General features: G+C 35.1%; 1 protein-coding gene across 4 annotated transcripts in view; it reads left to right on the top strand.

The window, feature by feature from the left end:
* LOC106879043 (low-density lipoprotein receptor-related protein 1B) overlaps window positions 1-24871 on the top strand; it is a 208271-nt gene that overhangs the window by 176928 nt on the left and 6472 nt on the right. For 2 of the 4 annotated variants that reach the window (XM_014928457.2, XM_052975989.1), the window contains 12 exons: window positions 955-1134; window positions 2506-2701; window positions 4465-4575; window positions 6188-6292; window positions 7745-7884; window positions 8272-8508; window positions 10321-10437; window positions 11272-11392; window positions 12864-12986; window positions 14235-14302; window positions 15958-16051; window positions 17024-17138. In XM_014928457.2, the coding sequence (XP_014783943.1) occupies window positions 955-1134; window positions 2506-2701; window positions 4465-4575; window positions 6188-6292; window positions 7745-7884; window positions 8272-8508; window positions 10321-10437; window positions 11272-11392; window positions 12864-12986; window positions 14235-14302; window positions 15958-16051; window positions 17024-17138 (1607 nt within the window). Of the gene's footprint in view, window positions 1-954; window positions 1135-2505; window positions 2702-4464; window positions 4576-6187; window positions 6293-7744; window positions 7885-8271; window positions 8509-10320; window positions 10438-11271; window positions 11393-12863; window positions 12987-14234; window positions 14303-15957; window positions 16052-17023; window positions 17139-20173; window positions 20210-21960; window positions 22075-24871 lie in introns of all 4 variants that reach the window. The other 2 variants (XM_052975991.1, XM_052975990.1) reach the window with 2 other exon arrangements.

Below are 24871 nucleotides of genomic sequence, written 5' to 3' on the forward strand. Positions count from 1 at the left end.
TATATATATATATATATATATATGTATCCGTTTATATCTTATCTGTCTAACTAGCTAGCTCTCTCTCTTCCCCTCTCCCTATATCTCAATCACTCTCTATTGTTTCCATATTCATTTTTCAGATGCTATTGTTTTCATTTTAAGTTCAATTGCTATTGTTTTCACTCTAAGTTTTCAATCACTATTTACAGACAGCGACAAATTACTGACAGAAAGAAGTTCACAATTACTGATGAAAGTAATTTCATACATAATTTACTGACAAAAGTAACTTCTTAAATTTCACTTCAATCCATATGCTTTGTTAAATTTGCCTACAAATTTCTCATTTACTTTTGGAACATTTTGTGTTTTTTTGTTGTTGACGGAATTACTGATCACTTAAATCCGCACACTTTGTTAATTTCCCTAAAAAAATTTTATTTACTCTTACAACGGTTTTGTGTTTTTCTGTTGTTAACAGCATTTTTCTGGTTCCTTCAATACTGGCTCTTTGGTTCTCTGACAAATTTCACTTCAACCCGTACAATTCTTTATTTTTTCATAAAAATTTCTTATTTACTTTCTCCTGTCGTATTAAGAAATATAATTTCCATTACCCAGTTATTTTCATTGTTTACTATCTTCTGCACCCATGTATTGCTATATACATATATAACCATACCTAGAAGGAAAGTGTCAAATTTGTCTACAATGTCGAGGTCAGCCAAACAAATGTCTCTGTCCAAGGAAAGAGAGACAGCTGCAGAAAGAGAAGCATACCAAGAAATGAACAGACTGTGCACACCAAAATCAGCCTTTCATTGTTTATAATCTGTACCTGTTTTTTTGGTTACGAAATAAGCTACACAAAACGTGTTTTTGAATTATGTGTATTTACTTTATATTCATATATGAATTGAAAACTTTCTTTTAACATTTCAGTTAATGTCTATGTTCCACTTTTAATTCCAGTTGCTGGTGGACCTTACAAACTTGATGTATTCGAAAATCACATTTATGTTGTGATGAGTAAGAATCTAAATGTCATAAAAATGGACAAGTTTTCAACAGGCAACCCAAAGACTGTTCTACGTAAAGACATGATGTTTATTGGAGATATTAAAGTTGTCCAACAATTCAAACAAAGAGTTGGTGAGTTATAGTTATTATTGGTGTTGTTATTGATGTTTTTGTTGTTTCACCCCAGGTCAGAGTTGATTGGTGCAGACCCATGACCAAAGCCATTTCAGCTGTCACATCACCAATACTTCATATTGTTCTAAGACCATGGCAAAGTTTTTCCCAAGAATGTTTTCTGCAGGAAGAACATATAGCTCAGTGCTGGTTACCAGGTTAAGTTACCTGCACATATCTATAAAATCTGCATCAACGTATCTTGTCTGACCCATCCAACCATAGAAAAGAAAATCAATCAGTGTGGTATGTTACCTGGTTACTCTAGCAGACTCACTCACAAGTGATAACTGATCCTTGTTAATAATCTGAAGTAGATTGATAATGGAATTAATTTGTAATTTAAATGAGTCTACTTTGAGCCAATGGGTCTCTGAGACCAAAACTTATTCAGGTTTCTGAGGTGTTTTGAGGCAACGGGAAATTTAAGATTCCTCTCCAGTTATGACACTAATTCATTGCAGGGTTCACCATCTTCCCATCTACCACTGCTATTCATTTTCTGCTGTGTGGACTGGAGCAATAAAGTGACAAGAAATGTCTTACTCAAGGACATGGTGTGTTATCTAATTCAAAAATTGAACCAATGATCTGATGATTCATGAGCTCAACATGCTAACCACATGATTGAGTGCCTTCACTTGTAATTTACTACTACTACTACAACTAATAATAATAATAATAACAATAATGGACTCTCCTGTCGAAGATGACGTATGAGTGTTCAGCTCTTGCCAAACGACCTGCACAAATGATTTGTTTATAGTGATTAAATGTATGTGTTGTACATTAGCTCACTCCTTCCATCAAATTGATGGTGCCCAAACAGGTGCATGGTGTCAGGTGTCAAAAGTGATCACAGAGCAACGTGAAATGAAGTGTTTTGCTCTGCGATGCACCAACTAATCTAGGAAATGAAACAGTGATCTCGCAATCATGTGTGCAACACCCTAACTACTAGGCGATGCGTCCTCATAATAATAATAATCCTTTTTACTAAAGGTACAAGGCCTGAAATTTGTGGGGAGGGGTAAATCAAATACATTGACCTCAGTACTCAACTGGTACTTATTTTATCCACCCAGAAAGGATGAAAGGCAAAGTCACCCATGGCAGAATTTGAACTCAGAATATGAAGACAGACAAAATACTGCTAAGCATTTTGCCCAGTGTGCTAACGATTCTGCCAGTTCGCTGCCTTCAATAATAATGATAATAATAATTAAAAAATTATAGAGACTGGTTTCTAAATTTGTTCTTGTTTGTTTTATTTTGTTTTTCCCATTCTTCAATCAATGTTAATTATGATTTTTTTAAATTTGGTTTTAGTGAAATCCAAATGCAAGAAAAACACTTGTAAAAAATACGAAATGTGTGTCACAAATCCTGATGAGTCGACAGCTTGCATCTGTGCCGATTCACATCTATCAAGGAATGGTATCTGTTTCCGAAAGCCCATCTCGAGCTGTATGTTTGATGCCGATTGCTTTAATAATGGCACATGTGATGAGAATTTCAAATGTATGTAAGTAGGATCATACAAATTTTTCCGCTGACTGTTCTCAACTGAAAAATTTTGCAATTTATGCATTGTGTTTTTTTTTATTGCTTTTGTAGTTTGCTTTTTTTTTTTTTAAGGGATTTTTAAGGGCTGCAAGGGATTTTAGTCATGCGATTATTAACCCTTATTCAGTTTAATCCTTTTTTTATGTGTTCTCTGTGTATTGAAATGCATTGGTATCGATATAATGGAACACAACTGGACATGCTGGTTTACACTGGAAAACCTAAACACAAGCGCGTGCACACACACATAACTGGTTTCTAGCACTGCTGCAGAAGACATTTGTCCAGTGTCACACTGTTGAATCAAATCTGGAACCAAATAGTTAACCCTGTTATATACAGTACCTTTATAGACAGAAAAGTGAGAATTGACCAGACAGACTGATTTCCATCCTGTGTTGGGATTTTGTCGCTGGTTCAGTACACCCTTTGACTTTCCACAGAGACACAGCTTTTCAACCCATTACTGTTAAGAAATTATATAAATCAAATAGATTAATTTGCATAGATAATGGATTCTTTACAGCTGGTTTCATTTATAAACATTTAAAGATGGGTTTTGAATGAAATCCTTATACAGGATCAAAACTAATCCAGCACAGCTGATTACTGTTTTTGTCTATCCACAAAGATATTGTATATAGAGACTTGATGCTTACAATGTATGTACCTATATTTACAGAAATTTTCTCTAAAATTATCTTATGTTTTTTACAAGTGGGTACCTGTAGAAACTGGAGTGGATATTATTCCATTTTATGATAAATTATTGAGGCAGGTTGTATTGGAAAGGAGCAATTGAAATAAAATACAGGTTCCACTGTATCCATTAAAAACAATATACACACACAGGGAGAGAGAGAGAGAGTTTATACACAGGCAATCAAACTCAATCTGCAGCCATCTAAATGGTTTGTTCATTTCCATTAGCTGCTATTGTGCTTTCACTATGTCTGTATTTCTGGAAGTTCTGGTATTTAGTTAGCTGAGCCTGTAATGCATTCTTTAAGTCTGCATTTCTCATTTCCATGAAATATACACATAGTGAGAGAAGTACCATAACAGTTAATTGCCTCTAATGTACATGTCAAGAGGATGGACAAACAGAAAGATGGTAACACACTATATTATATATTAATAGAGTTTATAAAACAAATTCAGAAAGATAGAAAAAAAAAATAGTAGAAGACCTTAAAAAAGTAAAATATCTGAAGAGACAGATTTAAGATTAATGGACAGAATGTGTTGCTGTATTTAGTTACATCAATTTTTGTCCTAAGTTCAAATTTCATCAAAGTCAACTTGGCTTTCTTTCCATTCACTTTGGGTCAGTAAATATCAGTGAAGTGCTGGGATTTAGACTTAAATCAGCCATTCCCTCTTTCTCTCCTCTGTTCTACCACCAAAATTTAAATTGTACCAATGTTTGAAAAAAATCATTATTAATTGCCCTCAGAAAAAAAACAGGTAAGTAATGGTGGTGGAGAGGGTTAGTAGAATGCCACTTGGACACAAGCCTTGGGCTTGAACAACTCTGGTTGGATCACCATGACAAAGATGGGCTTGAACAAAAGCCAAAACCACTGTGATTCCAGGATACAACGTTGATGGTGGGTCCAAAAATTGCATCCTTCAGTTGTATAAAGAATTCTTTTTTGTTTTTGTAATTACATCCAAACTGTGTGGCATTTCATTTATATTTTTGCATTACTTTCTCTCCAGATGTAATCCTTCATACAATGGGAGCCACTGTCAGAATTATCGTTGCAAAAATGCCTGTTATAATGGTAAATGTATTGACCCAATGAGCAGTAATGAGGAACCAACTTGCAGGTAACACCTTTGTTTTCACACACACACACACACAAACTCTTTCTCCCTCTCTCTCTCTCCTATTTGTTAGTCTCTCTCTCATCAGAGCTGTTGTGAGACTGCAGCTACCAGCTCAAAAACTGCCCAAGAAACACTGTGTGACATAATGGTGCCTCTGCAGCTCCATCCAGTGAGACATGTTAGCTACACATGGTCAGTAGACCTGTTAGAAATAGCAACCAAATCTCCTGCTAATCACAGCAGTTGGTCATGTTGTGACATCATTGATCGTAGACCTTCATGTGTCGGAACCCCACTTAATGAGAACACTAAATCACAAAATGGATGATTATGACCTTTTACATTTATGAATTCTTACTAAAAACATTCATTACAATGTTTTAGTAAGAATTCATAAATGGAAAAGGTCATAATTTTCCACTTTGTGATTTAGTGTTCTCATTAAGTGGGGTTGTGATACATGAAGGTCTACAATTAATGATGTGGCAGCATGACCAACTGCCCTCTTTTGCATATCAGATGAATTATTTTCCATTTTAAAGACAATAGATGTGATTAGAGGGAGATTTGGTTGCTATTTCTAACAGGTTTACTGACCAGTGTTTTACTTCTGATTTCCATGCTAGCATGGGTTGGATGGGTTTTTTTTTTATCTGAAGCAGTGGTTTACAGCCAGATATCCTTCCTGTTGCCAACTGTTTTAGTTTCTCCTTAGGACATGCTGGAGCATGGCATGTCTCTATTTCTTCTCACTCTGGAATGTACATTCAATATGAATAAGTATATTTCTACATTCATAACACTTGTTGATCTTCTTTAGTCCCAGATCAGCTCTGATTAAGCAGACCTATGATCAAAGATATTCCAGCCATGACCATCCCACCTTATACTTTTTCAAGGAGAAACATCCAGCATCACCTGTTATTTTAATAGATGAAGGAAACTTTGATGTTATTTCTATCAAGTTGCATGATCATGTTAGAAGCTTCACCATCAACATCATCATGATTTAACATCCACATTCCATGCTGGCCATGAGTTGGACACTTTGACAGGAACTGACGGGTCCAAGAACTGCATCATGCCCCAATGTCTACTTCAGCATGGTTTCTGTAATTGGATGCATTTCCTAATGCCAACCACTTTACAGAATGTAATGGGTGTTTTTCTCTTGCTACCAGGACTATTGTGGTTGCCATGTAGCTTGCAAGACTACAACCCCTAAAAGGTAGGGAGTCATTTTTATGCTAGGAGATGAGGAGTTAAGCTATGAGTGTGTGGGGCAGAGCAAGCTCTTTCAGAAGAGCTGTTTCATTACATTTATTATAGGGGAGAGCAAATGAAGGGACGTAGTTGATGTCTTTTTCATTAGCTTGACTCTTATTAATATTTAACTCTTTACCTTTCAATCTGGCCATATTCAGTCCAAATATTCAACTGATCAGATCTGATCTCTCACACCTATCCTACAATGTCATTCAAAAAATATACAAACATACTGTTGAAATCTTGAAGTGACAAGATAAATTCAAAACAATGTGAATAAATAAGCAATACATTTGAGGAAGAAATCTGAATGCTAAAGGAATGATTAAAACTTTTATATTACCAGTTGTCTGCCTGGGTACTCTGGGGCCCGCTGTGAACATTACATTTGCACAAATTATTGCCTCAATGGTGGTACTTGTATTCCCAACAATAATGAAAGAAGATGCAAGTAAGTACTTTAAATTTTCATTTTTTCATTTTTATAACTGTTTTCAGTCTTTTTATGATGACGACCAAGCTGAAGCACTGATTTGATTACTATTGAATCCCAGTCTTTATATTTGTCAATTTCTATTTACCAACTGATTAAGTCCACCTTGGCATAAATGTGATGCAATTCAAACTCTAACTAAATACCACAAGGTGTATTTTCATTTCTGAATGTTCTAATTAAACGACCTTGCTGATTTTTTTTTTTTTTTTTTTTTTTTGTGATTTTACATCCATTTTTGCATACTAGCATGGGTTAGATGAATATATAAATATATATCTATATAAATAAAATTCTGTCTGTCCATCTAGGAGCCATGTATCTCAGTCTATATTTGATCTACATAGACTTATACCTTTTTGGCATCAGGGTGATCCCAGGGTTGAAAATCTGACCTTCATTTGGTTCTTGAACATCCAGCATTGGGATCTTATGTAAGAGCAATTGGGCTGCTATATCTAGCAGGTAAAGCAACTTTGAGAGGTTTCAAATGGTTTACAAGAGTTACTTCACTTAGCTATAATAATAAACACAACATTGTGTCAAAAACTTACCCAAATTTTTTTAATTTAATACCAAAACTTTGTGACAGTTACCTCCGTTACCTACAATAATAAATGCAACATTCTGTCTGTCAACCAAGAATGTTGTTCATCCTGCTGCTTTACAGTGATCTCCAAATGTCACAGTGATACAAGATTCTCCAAATGTGATACTCTGTGATATAAATCTGAGATGGTAGGAGGATACCAATAAATGTTTTATTATTATTGCACTTTTCAATTTTGGGACGAAGGTCCAATTAGCTCTCCGCAAACACTAGCTTAAAAACCCACACAGAGTGCAGCTTTTAAGCTAGTATATATATATATATATATATATATATATATATCCGAGATTGTATGATTGTGTACAGAATATATTAATTAATGAAATTGAAATTTTAGTTTGATTTTCACATTTTATTATTTACAATTTTTACAATCTTGCAATATTGTAATAATAGAATATTATATATATATTGTGATAAAACTAGGTCTTTCTTGCGTTACACAATTATCAGGTTTATAGAGTATTAATAGTGACAGTCATGTTCTACAATTGACAACTGTGAATAACAGTTGTTAATTGTGGAACAGTGATGGAGGACAAACACAGGCACAATGGCCTTTTTCCAGTTTCCATCTACCAAATCCACTCGCAAAGCTTTAGATGGTTCAAGGCTATAGCAGAAGACACTTACCCAAGGTGCAGTGGAACTGAACCTGGAACCATGTGGTGTATGGTTTGGAAGCAAGCTTCTTATCACACAGCGACACCTGTGCCTATATAAAAAAAATAATAATCTTAAAAAATACTTTGTACCTTTGCATCCTTTTTTCCTCTCTTATTGACCCATTTCATTTTCAGTTGCCATCCTGACTATAACGGTAGCCGATGTGAGAACTTACGTAACAACGACTGGTGTGCCAAGTATTGTTTAAATAAAGGTGCCTGTGAAAAGGATAGATTTAATAATACTGTTTGTCGATGTCAAGAAGGATTTACAGGTAACTTGCCCCTACTTCTCTCTCTCTCTTTCTGTCCATATTGTTATAAAATGCGAGTCTGGTGGTGAGGGAGGTAAACATTTTGATATTTGTACTTCATTTCTTTAACCTTTTAATGAGCCATATTTGGCTCAATTATTCTCTCTGTTTTATGTTCAAACCAGCCAGATCTGGACCCTCACATTTACCCTATACATTTATCATTCTAAAAATAGACAATCCCATCATCAAAAATTTGAAGCTATGAGATAATGCATGATTAATTCAAAGCAATATGAATAAATAAGAAGTACATTTGACAGACTAACCTGAATGCTGAAGGGTTAAAACTTTGAACAATATTTTTGGGAGGCACAAATAACCTATTGTTGAAAACTTTTTCCTTAGGCCATCGCTGTGAACAGTGTGAGTCCATCCACTGTCAGCCTCTTGAAACATGTGAAAAAGACTCGAATGGTAAATTCACTTGTGTAGAAGTGATAGACAAACCTTTACGTGAAGACTGCAATAAGCGTTGTCCAAATGCTATTGCCTGTTCTGTTGTCCATAAGAAGCTGATTTGCCACTGTCCAAATGGTCCCTGCAAACAGTTACCCTGTAACAAAATTACTTGTCCAAGCAAAGGTAAAAGTTATTTTTATTTTATTAAAAAAAATTTTTGATGGGAGTTTTTTTTATTTGAATTATTCTTGTTTAAAATGTTTAATTTACTGAACTGAGTGTGTGTGTGTGGGGGGGGGGCTTAGTCCACCTTATTCTGTAGGGAGCATAAGGGCCAGTTTCCCAGTTTCTCTGTTGTATATATTCCTTCCTGGATGGGATACTGGTCTGTTGCAGGATTATCCATTTTTACCAGCTGAGCGGAATGGAACAGTCTGAAATGAAATCTTTTGCTCCAGAACACAATGCATTGCCCAGTCCAGGAATCAAAACCACAATCTTACGATTATGAGTCCAACACCTCAAACCATTAAACCACGTGCCTCCATGTGTGTGTGTGTATAATATACATGTTTTTGGTGTAGAATTTTACCTTTTATTTAAGCTTTGCTGGTTTTTGTGAGCCTTTTCAATTAATATTGAGGGTATATAATTGTACAAATATAAACTTTAGCAGCATCTTTTGAGTAAATGATGCATTGAAGGTAACAGACATAGGATTTAGTTTTAGCTTCATATACATGCACATGTATACACATGCAAATATGCACACATACACACACACACACACACACACACACACACTCGTATACAAATCTTTGTTTTATGTCCACTTTTCCTTGTTGGTTGGAGAAGTGCTTCTATGTAACAATGGGTGGGGCAACTACACTTTGAAACTTTATAAATGATAAATACTCAGTTTTATACTTAATTTACTTGTGACAAATTGTATTGAAAGGGTTTAATTGAATATAATAAATATTCTTCTTTACTGGCACTCCAGTCAATCTGATCAACGAAACAGCCTGTTAATGAAATTAACTTGCAAGTGGTTGAGCACTCTACTGATATGCGTACCTTTAACATAGTTCTCAGGGAGATTTAGATGTGTCATGGCTGACCCTTTTGAATTACAACTACACCTCATTTTTCCAACTGAATGAACTGGAGCAACATGAAATAAAGTGTCTTGCTCAAAGGATACAATGCACCACCAGGAATCGAACTCACGACCTTATAATCATGAGCCAAACACCCAAACCACTAAGTCACATGTCTTCAAATTGTTCCTTATCATTTAATAAATAATAAAATTCATCTTCTAGTATAAAGCCATCTCCCTCTCTGCTACAGCTTCATTCATTTGAAGGGAATCTTAGTGTTGCATGTTGTGTGGTGACATGAAAAAGCAGCTAGTATATGCTGTAAAGTGGTTGGCATTAGGAAGGGCATCCAGACATAGAAATAATGTCAAATCAGACACTGGAGCATCATGCAGTCCTTAGAGGATTTGTCAGATCTTGTCAAATCCCATAGCGGGATTGAACCCCAAATCTAATCTTAAGCAACTATTCAAACGTAGAATTTATAACAATATCTCTATCAATGTATTTTCTACTGTAGTTTCAAGTTGATCAATGTCTTGAGACTGGAACTGGGTCAGCTGAAATTATGTGGAAGCCCATTGTATATGACAAAAATACAGAAAACACCAGTTTCATGGGACTTGCCAGGCACCTGATTCTGTGTTCCTTAACTGCAAAATCTAACTTAGCAGTTTGATATGTTAAGAGATCAATAAAATATGTATGAAATTGAAGAGAGTTCTGGATCTTTTGTTTGATATAATTCACTAAGACCCTTGAGGGCATCACTCCAGTATGGCCACAGTCCAATGACTAAAATCAGTAAAAAGATTCTATAAAAATAATGTTTGGGTTTTCCAAGAATTTGGCAGTTTTATTAATAATGATCTGTTTTTATCTTGTGTTTCAGCTTATTGTGTTGTTGAAAATGGTGAGCCTCACTGTAAATGTAAACAAGGTTTTACTGGCCCTAACTGCGAACAGTCTTTGTGCAAGGCTTGTTTGAATGGAGGTCGTTGTGATACAGGTAAGATGCTGTATATGTGAAGACTGTTGTGACACAAGATGTGTATGACCAGAAATCATTGTGACAGTTAGATTCAAGGGACACTACTGAAACTGCATTAAATCAAAATTGCCATCTGTGTATCATACTAAATGTATATACATCTTAGAAAGGCAAGATACTGTCATTTTTGTCTGAGATAAAATCTCTTTATAGATGAGTTAAAAGCACAATATATCTTAAAGCAAGACAAACATTGTGGCAGTGACTCATAAAAACATTGTGTTCCCTTCTCTTGATATTACATGGTTGTTAACAAATGTTACTGTCATATAAGCAGTTGTGTGTGTGTGTGTGTGTGTGTCATGCCATTTTGTGAGCTTTCGCAAGTTCACAAGATTTCCATTACAAGAGTGACGAGTGAGTAACTGTATAACAAATTCAGAATAAATATAACTTTTTTTTCCTAATGCACCGGTTTAGCAGTTTTCTCACCAATATATACATCTTCGAAAATATACCTGACCATGAGGAAGTATTACCTTGTCTGGAAACAGGAAGGGCATCCAGCCATAGGAAATTTGCCTTAATAGGGCTCTGTTTGACTGTTGCAAGCATGGAAAAGTGGTAATAAGGAGGAGAATGATTCCTTGTTATGTCCATAGTCAAACCTCTCGATTGCTGTTGCTGCTCTCATGTTCACTTTTCATCCTTTAATCTTCTAACGAAAACAAAATGTTGTTGTTTTAGCATTACTTTTTTTCTTTTTTCATTTAGACTTTTGCTTTTTTGAATTCAATATTTATTGTAATTTTCATGTTAAATTTACTTGATTTTTTTTTTTTTTGCTGCTAGGTTTTAATGGTGTCCCTACGTGCATTTGTGATGAATACCACACAGGAGCCAGTTGTGAAAGCTGTGTCTGTAAAAACGGTGGTAATTGTACAGTGACTGAGAGAGGAACCATATTATGCAAGTGAGCAACAATGTTTGATGTTTAACCCGAGGCCAGCTCTGACCACTATCCTCTTGTTGAAGCAATCCTAATGGCATTCCAGCCATAACCATCCTGTCTTTCATTCTCATTCAGACTAGTTGATATTCCTGCCCTGACCAACCCAACTTTCACTCGTTCATAAGGCGATTCCAGTCAAGCCTGTCTCATCTGTCAATTTTGAACCTTGCCCTACATTAACTGATTTGTGAATGGATTTGGTAGACAGCAGTTGGCAGAAACTCCTCATATTCATATTTATATGCTAGCGCAACATAATAGCACCTGTGCTGGTGCATGTAAAAATCACCCATCATACTCTGTGAAGTGATTGGCATTAGGAAGGGCATCCAGCCGTAGAATTCAAGCTAAATCAGACTGGAAACTGCTTGTCAGCTCTGGTCAAACCATCCGATCCATGCCAACATGGAAAATGAACATTAAATGGTGATAATGATATGTGTATGTTTGTGTACACTGCTGTCTTCACATTATATGATAGTTGTAAATGAGCATCATCATTATACAAGTGACACTGCTTCCAACCATCTGTGGAAAATGCATCCAGCCATGGGTAAATATTACCTTAGTTGGAAACATGTGAGGGATGGTGATAGGAAAGGTATCAATAAATTCCATCTGACTCATGCAAGCGTGGAAAAGTGGACATTAAATAATGATGGTGATGATGATGATGATAATATTTCCTTTTTCATTGTTTAACCCTAAATCCTGCTTGATTGTACTAACAAACACATTCTAACCATGACCTTTCACTCAGACATAATGTATCTATGACTACATTATCCAATTAATCATTGTTAGTTAACCACACAATTGCCCTGATCAAGCAGCAGGCCTATGATCAAAAGGTTTTTTAACCATGACCATCCTGCCCTCTTATATTTTGGGATATGCCAGTGCTGGTGCCACATGAAAAGCACCCAATCCATGCTGTAAAGTGAAGGGCATCCAGCCATAAAAACCATGCCAAAACAGAGCCTAGTGCTTTCTTTTGGCTTGCCAATGTGGAAGACGTGTTAAATGATGATGATGATGTTTCTATGGACCAGGTCCTTCTTTTTCTTAACCCTTTTGTTACCACATTCTTGTTGAAATGTCATAACTTTTTTTTTTTGATAAATTTAGTAAAATAACTTTGTCAGTATTAGCTTGTTTGGAATGTAAATTAATGTGAGATTTGGATGGCAAAAGGTTTTGATTTAGATCAGTTTAAAATAGGACGTTTGTATCACAGAACCACTCTGTTCTCCATCTAAGATGGGTTAAAATAGACAGCAGAGTGTGATCTATCCAATTTATAGTTGCATGAAAATAGACACAAGAATGGAACATTGATATAAACAAAAAAAAAGTTAACTGTTCATTAATTAGTGTTTGTTAAGATGTTTTGTTTATTTATTTTTATTTGTCTTTTTGTCTTTTCATCAAGTTGTCCTCATCTTTATACGGGCAAGTTTTGTGAAAGGTGGCGTTGCCGAAATTACTGCCTGAATGCTGGCAAGTGTGTCAACTGCCACGTAAACAACAGTATCCCAACATGTGAGAGTTGCAGGTAAAGTCTTTCAGTGTCTTTTCTAACTACAGGAAAAATTTTCTTAAATCTGTTATTTTAACAGTTATGTTTGTGAAGGCCCATGGCCTTGTGGTTAGAGTATTCACATGGTGGCTGTTATTTCACTTCCTGGACTTAGCAGTACATGATGTTCTTGAACAAGATGTTCCATCTCGTTGCTCCAGTCCACTTGGCTAAAAATTAGCACCAGTCCAATGCTGATGTATTCATTTTTCCCTCTAGTTGTCCCCTTCTTGATATTTCACTGGGTCAAATGTTGGAGATTTGAGAGGCTTGACTGTGTCCACCCACAACTACACAAGAACCAGTGATAGCAAGGTACTGAGTACACTCATTCTCACTTGCTTGTGATGGTTATGGGCCTTTTTTTTTTTTTTTGCTTGCTCTGATGACTGTTATATGTTTCGTCAAGCTAGGTTTGTTGCGATAGCAGTTGTATCCATTCTAAGTAATGTGTCTCAACTATTTTCTAATTGCTTTATGTTCAAACTGGCCAAAATTTGGCTTCTCACATTTACCTTATAAAAGCATTCTAAAGATAAACAGTCATTTAAATCTTGGGGCTGCAAGTCACTGATGGTGAATTAAAAACTATGTAAATAAATAAGCATGACATTTGACAGAATAATCTGAATGCTAAAGGATTAAACCAGCCACATCACACCCAAATATTTTACCTGTTTTGTTTAAACCAGATCTTACCTCTCACACCTACCCTACAATGTCATTCTAAAAATAAACAATCACATCATCAAAATCTAAACAGCTACAAGATAATGCATAATCAATTGAAAACAATGTGAATAAATAGCATTACATTTGACAGTAATCTGAATGCTAAAGGGTTAAACTAACAGATATTATGTGTTATAAATAATGTATTCTTAAGATAACATTTTACAGCTGTTATGTTAAAAGTTATTCCCGATATGTGCCTCAATGTTATTAGTTCCCTGTAAAATTAATTATATTTCTTCAAACAAAGTAGTGAAGTGGTGGAAAGATTGACACAAAACACTAATATACCTTGTGGTATTTAATTGCTTCCTTTCTTCATACGTTCTTCATAATGCTCTGTTGCTAATTCTCTCACCTTAACTACAAATATTTGTAGCTTTGTGCAAGAAATTACCTATCCTTCCCACTGTTGATATTGATAGCACCTTCTTATTTACTCTGCCAGTATCTTCTAAGTTATACCTAACGAACCCTTGCTTTCTTTTACAGTTGTGGTGATGACTTCTCAGGTTATCGCTGTCAAAAACAAGTGACAAAACAGCCCTATACTTCCAACTGTAAGTATTCACTTCCACTTGTCAACCTTGTGTATATTTATATTTATTGTGTCAGTTCTGAGTTCAAGTTATGTGTATCTCTGTTACTCAGAGATTCACATAATCATTCTGCATACATACGAGAAATCAGGATTATTCAAGGTTTGAGTTCCATGCAATTAGCATGTATCAAACTGGTAACACCCAACATATCTATATAAATGAATTAGATGAGCATTAAGGATAAATTACTTTTACAGTCAGATGTTGTTCCTTGTATTTTAATAGAGGGAACCTTTCAATCCTTCTCAACCTTTTCCCTTTCTTGGTTGCAAGAGTTTGAAGAAGGGAATTTTTCAAGCTAACCATGCCTCCACTTATTCTTAAACACACATCTTTGTGTTAGCCTCTCTGTGTGTAAGGCTTTATTAAAAGACTGCTTATAATTTTATGTTTTGGCAAGAAGAAACACTAGACTTAAATTGCTTGACAAATGGAAATGGGGAATTTCAAGTAGCATCAAAAGGAACCTACAACTTCAAATAAAATACGTATACACCCACACTCATGCACGCACAGATATATTTTATTGTAGAGATTCATAAGAGTCAAGGTACATCAACTTGTAGGCTGCCAGAAATGGCTAGTTACAATAACATAGAGCTCACATTGAAATAAACAACATTGAATACATCAAGTGCTGATAGGATACTGTAGATATGTAAGTACCAAATTCAATTTCAGCCATAGATCCGATTCAAGGGTGAGTCCTTGATGTGTGTGGCTATAAAAAGTAAATGCAAATGGTGTTTAAAATTTACGATAGTTATTTTGATAGAATTTCATTTATTTAATGCAATTGTAAAAGATTACATCATAATATACAATCCACCATTGTCAGGTAAAATTTTAAACTTCAACCTGACATAGCCAACATTTATTGGGCTTGTAAAACTTAAATGCATCACTAGTCCAACAAATATTGGTTGATGTTTAAATTCTTACCTGTTGAAAATTTTACCTGATATATTATCATGTAATCATTTATGACTGCATTGAATAAATAAAATTCTACTGAAATAACTTGTAAATTTAAAACACCATTTGTGTATACCCTGTGTGTGTGTGTGTGTGTGCATGCATGTGTGCATGTATATATGTATATCACTTTACTCTGTATATTGAGCACATTTTCCTTTCACTTGTAAAATCAAATCAAATGTGTATTTTTGTGTGTGTGTGTGTATAATATAGTTTACAGTTACAATAAAGGCAGGATCAGCAAAAAATATATTCAGTCATATAATATACACAATACTACTAGTTTCACACTTTACACTGCATTAAATTGATAGATTTATGTATCGGTACACACGTGGGTATATGTTAAAAATTTCTGGTGTAGATTTGTTAGAGCATTGGACAGAATAACCTCCAAATAGCTGTTCCAATTCTTTACTCTTTGATTTCAAATCTCACTGGGGTCAACTTTGCACTCTGCATTTCATCCTTTTGGGATTGACAAAGTTAAGTACCAGTCAAATACTAAAGTCAGTGGTATCAAGTAACCCCTCCTTTCAAATTTCAGGCTTTCTACTTCTGTTACTAAAAATAATTCTTCCTCAATCTGAATATCATATCTTAAAATGTTTTTGTTTTTGTCCTCTGTTTTCCAGTTAAAACCATTTCTTTCATCATCATACCGCTGTCCATAGCGTTAATTATTCTGATTGGTTTGACAATACTCTTCTTCAATCGACGACGAGCCACGTAAGTAAAACATTCCATTCTATTCCATTATTATCAATCACAGAATCAGTAGGGCATTGGCAGGCAAAATGTCTTACAGTATTTCTTCTAGATCAAGTTCTGAGTTTAAACTCCTGTCAAGGTCAACTTTGCCTTTTATCCTTTCAGGGCTGATGAAATAAAATGCCAGTCAAATACTAGTAGCAGGGAGGGGATGAAGTTGGCTAAACTCCTTCCTACCTCTCCATCTTTAAATTTCCTGGTCTTGTACCTTATTTAGAACCAGTACCCAACAATTGGTTTTTTTGTATTTATGTTGTTTCACTCTCAGAAGTCATGGTGAAACATTGATCCTTTCATGATTATATTTCTAAAGATATAAATTTATTGTTTGTTATTTTGTATGAATTTTGAAAATAATTAAGAATTTTACTGGGATTTTTGGTCAAATAATTAACTTTGTCATTGCAAAGCTGGTGTTTGGGACATAAGTAAACAAAAGGTTCTTCTTACATAAATTAATGAAACTAAGTTTTATATTTAACCTTTTCATTATCATATTATGTTGAAAGACAATGCGTTTGTCTCAATTATTTTTTTTTATTTAAATAATAAAGAATTTAGTAAAATAACTTATTTAAGCTAGTGTTTGGAACACAGCTAATGAAAAAGTTCTTACATTTAAAGCGTCATATAAATTTTTAATCGAAATATAAACATTTTATTAAAAACTGGTAGTTTTGTAATAATTTTTAAATAATTAAGAAAAGAGAGGTAGTAAGTTGAAATCTCTCTCTTCTGGTTACAACACAAATGATATAGGTACCATGAGGTAATTTGGGCCCTCACTTAACATTTACAAAAATCCTTGTAATTTGAGAAAAGATTAGCTACTTTCAGCACTAGACCAGCTCATCTGATCAAAAAACCAAATGAAAATACTTGTTTCTTATATATTGTTTTCACTCAAGTAACATTAATCTCTCTTTACAGGTCACAACAGTTCAAACATATACGCATTCAAGAAAATGCTAATGAGATTAACAATCCTCTCTATATTCCGGAGACGGACGAACAGGAACTTCACGAACCCACCGACGCTCACCAGGTTTGGCTATTGGTTTTCTTGTGTGTGTGATAGAGAGAGGTGGGGAGAGATACCATTTTTATGTATGTATCTCTATCCACTGACTTAGCATGTGTGTGTGAAAGAGAGAGAAAGTGGAAACTGAAACCCTTTCAATTATGAAGACCAGCCACAATTGGCTTATATTGTGCATTATAAGCTAATTGCTTAGTGAGGTCTTGCTATTGGGAGTTACCTTTTCAGCAATACCACAAAATAAGGATCAGGTTATGTAATTGTCCTGTGAATAGCTCAACCAGTATAATGGTCAGTGTGGTCAAGTGCTGTAGCACTTGGTAAATACCAAGTGTTGTATGTCATAACACCTTCTTCGAGGTTTCTAAACATTGGCCTCAAATAAGGATCAGACAGATCTGTTTGAGTACAGACTTGCATTTTATGGTTGCATTCCCTTCCTATTGCCAATCACATTACAGCCTCCCTCTTCTCTCTCTCTCATACACACACACACACACACACACACACACACACACACACACACATAAGAGTAATATAACACAAGGATGGAGGATATCAGGCTTTAACAGTAGATCACAATATTTGTTTCTCCACTGCACACCAGCTTTAAGTTGCTGAGTTTATATTCAAAGACCATTATAGAAGAACATTCTTTCTAAATATTATACAGCAACAAACATGTGTGGATGCTTCATCAGGGTAGTATATGATTAATTCCTGTTGGATTCTTCTGGATATTCTGGATAAACAATATATATTTCATTCAACCAATCAAGGAGTATACCCCACTGTAACTCTTATAACTCTTATGATGTTATTTGTGGTAGCCAAATAACATCATAAGAGCTCTTTCTTACATGCACATTACAAGGTTTTCACCTGATTTATACCACACATAACTACAATTGCTGTATAGTTTAGTTAATACCAGAACAGTCTTGTGTGTACATATTTAGTGAAACCTAGAAACTGTGGAAACTAGTGATATTCTGATCCCCATGTTCACCCCTTGATGAATCCCCTAACTTTATTGCCTATCTCCCTCTCCAACTACCATTTTCTCCATTATCTGTCAAAACTAAATTCTTGCTACCTGACACCCACACTACACTTTGTGTAGTAACAACACCACTAGCAACCAATTCTTTCTCTCTGCTCCCTTTACCACACACTCAAATCTACAACTAAAATTGGTAATTGGCCATGTGTCTCCTCTTTCTCTCTGTTTGTCCATTTTCTTGATGTATGCATCAATGAACAATGACCTGCTTACTTATATCACAGTATTTCATTAAAACAATGATAGGTCATTTAATTAGTAAGTAGAATACTAAGTAGAAATGTATATTATAAGTTTCACTAAGTATGTATAAATTGTGTATGTGTGCGTGTGTATATATATACATAGAGAGAGAGAATAAATTTTATAATTATAATTAAGTATAATTACAATAGAGGACTCATAATATGCCTACTTGCTGGAGAGAGAACCTAAATCCTCAAGTAAACCACTGAATTACACTGAAATATACAACAGCCCAACAGAAATCGGGCTAGTGAGTAAAGATTCCTCAGAATCATCACAGACCAAAGCTGTAGAATGAAGAATTGGATATATTTATATCATGATTTCAAATTCTGGCTAAAGCCTTGACTCTCCTCAGTAAATATTGCCATATGAGAGAAATGAACTCACCTCATTGAAGTCTGTGTCACTACTGAACTGTCCTGTGCAAATTCCTAATGACTTCATTGTATAATATATATATATAGGGAGTAAATATTCAAATGAATATCAATAAAGATATCTTTTTTATTATTATTATTATCAGCAGTAAATTTATATATTATTATTTAAATTTACTGCTAATAATAATAATAATAATATCTTTATGGATATTCATTTGAATATTTACTTCCTGTGTGTGTGTGTATATATTGTATTCTTATTTTATTTATCAAAGGAGGATATATATTTTTATTCAATTAATGCCATTAAATAGTCAGTTGTAATTGATTAATTATAAAACTGGTGATTTTCCCCTGTGGACCCAATAAGATATGTGTGTGTGTGATTTAATAAATGCAGGTTTAAATGTAAGCTACTTTGTTTCATATTTTCACAGTACGTTGATCAGACAAGCTTGCAAGGCTTGCTGTGTACTATCCTGCCATATATATTTAGCACATTGGTGGGTATTTTTTACTTCCTGAGGCAGGGAATGTCAGTAAACATGTAATCAGTTGTTTAATTGATCCCATGAATTTTTTTATAAATGTTAGTGTGTGTGTATATATATGTTGTTTTATGTGTACAGAAGTATGTGTTGTGGTAGTTGTTTACTTTACCTCCAAATCAGACCTGATGAAAATTATTCCCATCCAGCTGTGGCCATCCATACATGCCTTATTTCAAGATGGTGTTGGGAGTGATTTGGAGGAGTTTTGGCTGTTGTTTCTAGCAGTGACCATATTAAAATTCTCTTACTGACTTTGTGTGTGTGTTTTTATCAGACCAGCAAGGCCTTCTTTTTTCTCCTTCCCCTCCTCTAGTCTTTAGCTCTCCAGGTAGATTATGGAACTTAAAATTTTAACTATCAAAATAATAATTGGTAGAGCATTGGACCAATCAATTTACAACATTTGATTCTGTCCTTTTATGTCCTCCATTCAATTCCAAGCCAAGTCCATTCACTTTCATTGTTGCCCTTCTGATATCAGTAAAATTTGTGCAGTAGTGATCAATGTAACTATAACCTAGAAGGGAATGTCCCAGCATGGCCACACACAGTATACTGACTGAAACTAGTAGAATATAAAAGAATTATTAAACGGTTCTCTACCCCCACTTTGTTTTTTTCTTTTGATGTTTTCCTATAAAGTAGGAATAATAATAATAATAATAATGATAATTCATTTTGTGCATCCCCTGCCCACTGCACATCCTTTATGGCTGTCTTCCACCTGTTTTTCACCTACATTAACTGCCGCTGTACATACACCTGTACAATGTTTGGTCTAATTGATTCTATTTCCAGATGTTTAACCAACACCGAAGATAGTCAGGCTTCCAGGTAAACTCTTCCGAGCCCCACCATCACCATCATTATCACCACCACCATCACCCTACTCCCTCCAACTTTATTAGAGAGTATGCAATGATTGTTAGATGTAACAAACACCACCACCACCACCACCACCTCATTGTAAACTCAAAAATCTCCCCCTTTTCTCCCATCACCCCATCTGTCTCTATCACTTCACTTCTCTCTCCCCCTCTTTCTCTCTCTCTCTCTCTCTCTTTCTGCTTTTGAAAAAGTAAAATATTTGTTGTCCTTGAAAACTCTTCTACACTTTTGCATGTTTCTGGCTGTTTACTTACAAATGACATTCTTTGTTCTTGGATGTATGTATGTACGTCCTTATGTATTTATGTATGTGTGTGAAAGGGTGGCAGTGGCTATATAACTTCTGAGACCTTCTAAGATGGTGTATGTGTGTGTGTGTAATAAACAATTAACTTATGAACTTATAAGATGCAGTGGGCTCATAGTCGAGTGGGCTAAGTAACACCTTACAGCTTCGTCGGAGCCTGAAAAGAGATGGTGCTCAATACATAGAGTTGATAATAAAGATTGGCAGAGTCATTAAATTGTCTTACAAAATATCTTGTATTTTTTCGTGCTCTTTATATTCTGGTTTCAAATCCTCTTGAGATCAACTTAGCCTTTCATCCTTCCATGGTCAATAAAATAAAGTGCCAGTCAAGTACTGGGATCAGTGTTATCAAGTCACCCACTCTCCTAAATTTCAGACCCTTGTTCCTAAACTGTTGAAAATCTATTTCTTCTGCTCTGTTTGTGTGTATGTGTGACAGTAAGGGTATCTGGCTGTAAAATAATATCCTAGTAATATGTATTCCTCTAACTCATGCTAACATGGAAAAACAGATGTAAAATAATTGTATTTACATCTAATTTTCAAACAACTTACTTGTGGAAATGCTGTCAACCGAAAACTCTACTTACCAGCTGCCATTCAAGAGAGAATGCCACCCCACCCCAACTCACTGATGTGAGGCTCCACCTACTGGATTGACTGGCTGGTATTTGATTTTTAAGTCTATTTTGGGATTATCACTATCATTCCAATTTGTGGAGTCGTGCAGGTCTGACTTTCCATATAAGCAAACAAATACCGCCTTTACACTCACACATAACCTCTCCATCCAGATTTCATCATCTCTTTTCGGCCATTCCCAGTGGTTGTGTCTCTTGACTGTTGACTAGATTTCTTTTGAGATATGTGCCTTGGGTGTATATGCGCGTGTGTTTATGTCTGTGTGTTTGTAAAAACAAGTCACCTCAGTTATAGTTTTTTAGTTAGGTAAATTCTTCAAACATAGCAATGCTTAAATTTAAAAGGCTTATACCACCAACACTTGCTACTGCCAGGAATGCCCCCCTCCACCTCTACTGCACTCTCACACACACACACACACATACACAGAGTTCTGCCAAAACTAAAGTAGTCCTTACCTTATAAATGCAAAGATTTATAGTTTGTTTTTTGTTTTTTCTTTTGTACTTCTGCTAAACTAAAAATCAACCACATAGGCTGTAGACTTCCTTTAAAGGTAAAAAAAATTGAGAGTTCATTTATGTGATTTTCACCTGCACTGTTAGTCTTCAAGTAGGCTGCTTCTATGATTCCCAAACTGTCTAGTAGTATTATTAGCAGTAGTGTTAGTCGGTGTTGTTATTGTTGTTGTTACAAGTTTCTTTTTTTTTTTTCTCTTTTTTTTTCTTCGTTGAACGTGGTGCAGCACCTGGTCGTGTCAACTCCTACCACACCATCCAACCCATGCCAGCATGGAAAACGGATACTAAATGTTGATGATGACAATGATGATGATTCTGTTTGGTTAATTAGTTAATTGGTAAATATTCAGGATTTAAAAACTGAACTCCTGTTTTCAATCCTTGCTTATTAACCGCATAAATCATTTAATCGTTCAGCCATCAACTGCTGTATTAATAAAATTGCTTTAGCCATCAATGTCTCATCTTCACAAATCCATCCTTCTCTCTGATCATTATGCTACATATAGCCACACCTCATGCTTAATTCAGAAATATGTAAATCATCCTTAAGTAATATGTTTAATTACAGTTGTTGATGTTTTTCTACTCTTTTCTTTGACAAATAAACCTGATTTAACCTTTAGCACACTGTATTTTCTCTAGAGTTGTTTCCCTAGCCACTGCTGTGTTACTACAGGGGAGAAAACTCATACAGTGAGGTGATGCATGTACAGTGTGCTAAAGGTTAAAGAAACTAGAGACTTTGTCAGAAAACTGAAGCTGAATTCAAGACAAAAATAATTGATATATGACTGTTTTAGATTGTAGTGTGTATATGAGTACACTATACACACACATGCACACAGGTGAGGATCCCAATCATTTGGGTTCAATCCTACTGCATGGCACCTTGGACTTTAGCTCTGAGCTACCTAAAAGCACTTGTGGGTAGATTTGGTAGGTAGAAACGTTAGCACGCTGGGCGAAATGCTTAGCGGTATTTCGTCTGCCGTTATGTTCTGAGTTCAAATTCCACCAAGGCCGACTTTGCCTTTCATCCTTTCAGGGTCGATAAATTAAATACCAGTTACGCACTGGGGTTGATGTAATCGACTTAATCCCATTGTCTGTCCTTGTTTGTCCCCTCTATGTTTAGCTCCTTGTGGGCAGTAAAGAAATAAGAAACTGAAAGAAGCCCATTATGTATGTTTCTTTACATTTGCCTTCTCAGAAAATCAGGGGACTGTAGCCAGAGTTTTACTGTTATCACCCTGTCCAGGACACGTGAAACAGGAGGGACATCCACCTGTGAAACAATATATATCTAACCCATGCTCGTATGGAAAAAGCTGATATAAAAATGAGCAAGTGAGTATGAATACATATCTGTACCGTGATTTCTTGGTGATCTCAGTGATCTATCTTTTGTTTACCCAACTAAAGAAAAAGTCAGCTGAAGATCACTATGTCCAAAAACCTGGACACCAGCATGAAAGCACACTGATATGGGGGTAACAGATAAGCAGTATCCTACAAGACATCACAAGTACACAGTCATTACACCATATGTATGTGTATATCTATGTACATATATGTAGATATACATGTGTGTGTGTATGCATATATATATATATATATATATATATATATATATATATATATATATACATACATACACACACATGCATGTGTGTGTGTATATATATATATATATATATATGTAAAATACAGAGTACATGTAATACACATTAGAGATGCCCATAAAAGGACATCTAACCTGGCTGCTCCTTCTAGTGGGTTAGATGTCCTTTTATGGGCATCTCTAATGTGTATTAAATATACACTGTATTTTACATGAATAATATATAGTCTGTTGACTAATTTTCTTCTCGCTACACCACTGGTAGTAAATTAAATTTCTTAATTTTTTTGCTACCCTAAGACTTATTATATATATATATATATATATATATATGAGGGATTCTCTCATTGTGAACCACAGATGAGAATTCAGTAAAATAAAGCGGTAACCATGTTCTTTGGTCACGAATGTGTCTCTCGAGGCTATCTGGTGCCTTGTAAACCTTTTAGCAAAGGGAACAAGTTGAGGACTCAGTTTGCTTGAGTTCTTTTTTTTTTGTGTGTGTGTGTGTTTTCTTGAGTGGACAACAAGGCCTGCTTTGCTTTGCGCCACAAAAGCACAACGACAGGTAAAGTTTCCATTTAGAGGAGCAGTGCCTTCATACTTGCACAAAGTTGGTCCCAATGTTGGAGTTGACTTTGCTGAAATCTTTGAACGGAGGAGAAACAGGAATGGTACCAGGTCCTGCATTCTGATGCTTTGTTTTCTCAGGAAGAAAAGGGAATGTTGCATCTCTTCAGATTGTCTTTTAGTTTGTCTCTGAATCGCAAGAGTGGCCTTCTAACTGATATTCCTGCTTTTATATATCTTATTAATATTCTTAAATCTCAGATATTTTTACTTTTATTTTATGTATTTATATATATGTATAGGGCAAATGGGACTCCTTAGCCGTAGTGATGATGGTCTTCTTAGATGGTGTGCATCTACTTTCTCATAGGGCAGTCTGGGTTTTGTTGTTTTTGAGCAACTAGACTAGGAGAAGGCCACTCTGATCTCAAATCTACAATTGATTTAGCATGTGACACACCTGTACAGGTAAATGCTTTTTTGATGGAGAGTGTGTGCATTGTGCTGCACGAGCAATGACCACTATAAACAATAGATATATAAGCAAAACTAAGATGTATAATTGTTTTCTACGATATTCTCCATTTTAGAACACTTTAACCCACAAGTCTATATATACACCAAATTGATGTCCAAGCAAATTTTTACATATATTGTTTTCCATGTCTCTACATCAGCATTTCTCAATCAGGGTTCCATGAGAAAGAGTGATATAAGCTAATGCTAATTTCATGATTGTAATATTACTATACATGCACAACATATTATTGGTTATTGTAATATAGACATCATCCTATCTAACCTATTATATTATCAAAAAATATAACAACCATATATATATATATATATATATATATATATTTACCACATAAACTATGATGAAAATATGAGAATGATATAGTATATAATTTTTCTTGTGCAGGGGTTCCTTGAGACATGTA

Source organism: Octopus bimaculoides, chromosome 23, assembly GCF_001194135.2.
Source record: "Octopus bimaculoides isolate UCB-OBI-ISO-001 chromosome 23, ASM119413v2, whole genome shotgun sequence".
NCBI classification, from domain to species: domain Eukaryota; kingdom Metazoa; phylum Mollusca; class Cephalopoda; order Octopoda; family Octopodidae; genus Octopus; species Octopus bimaculoides.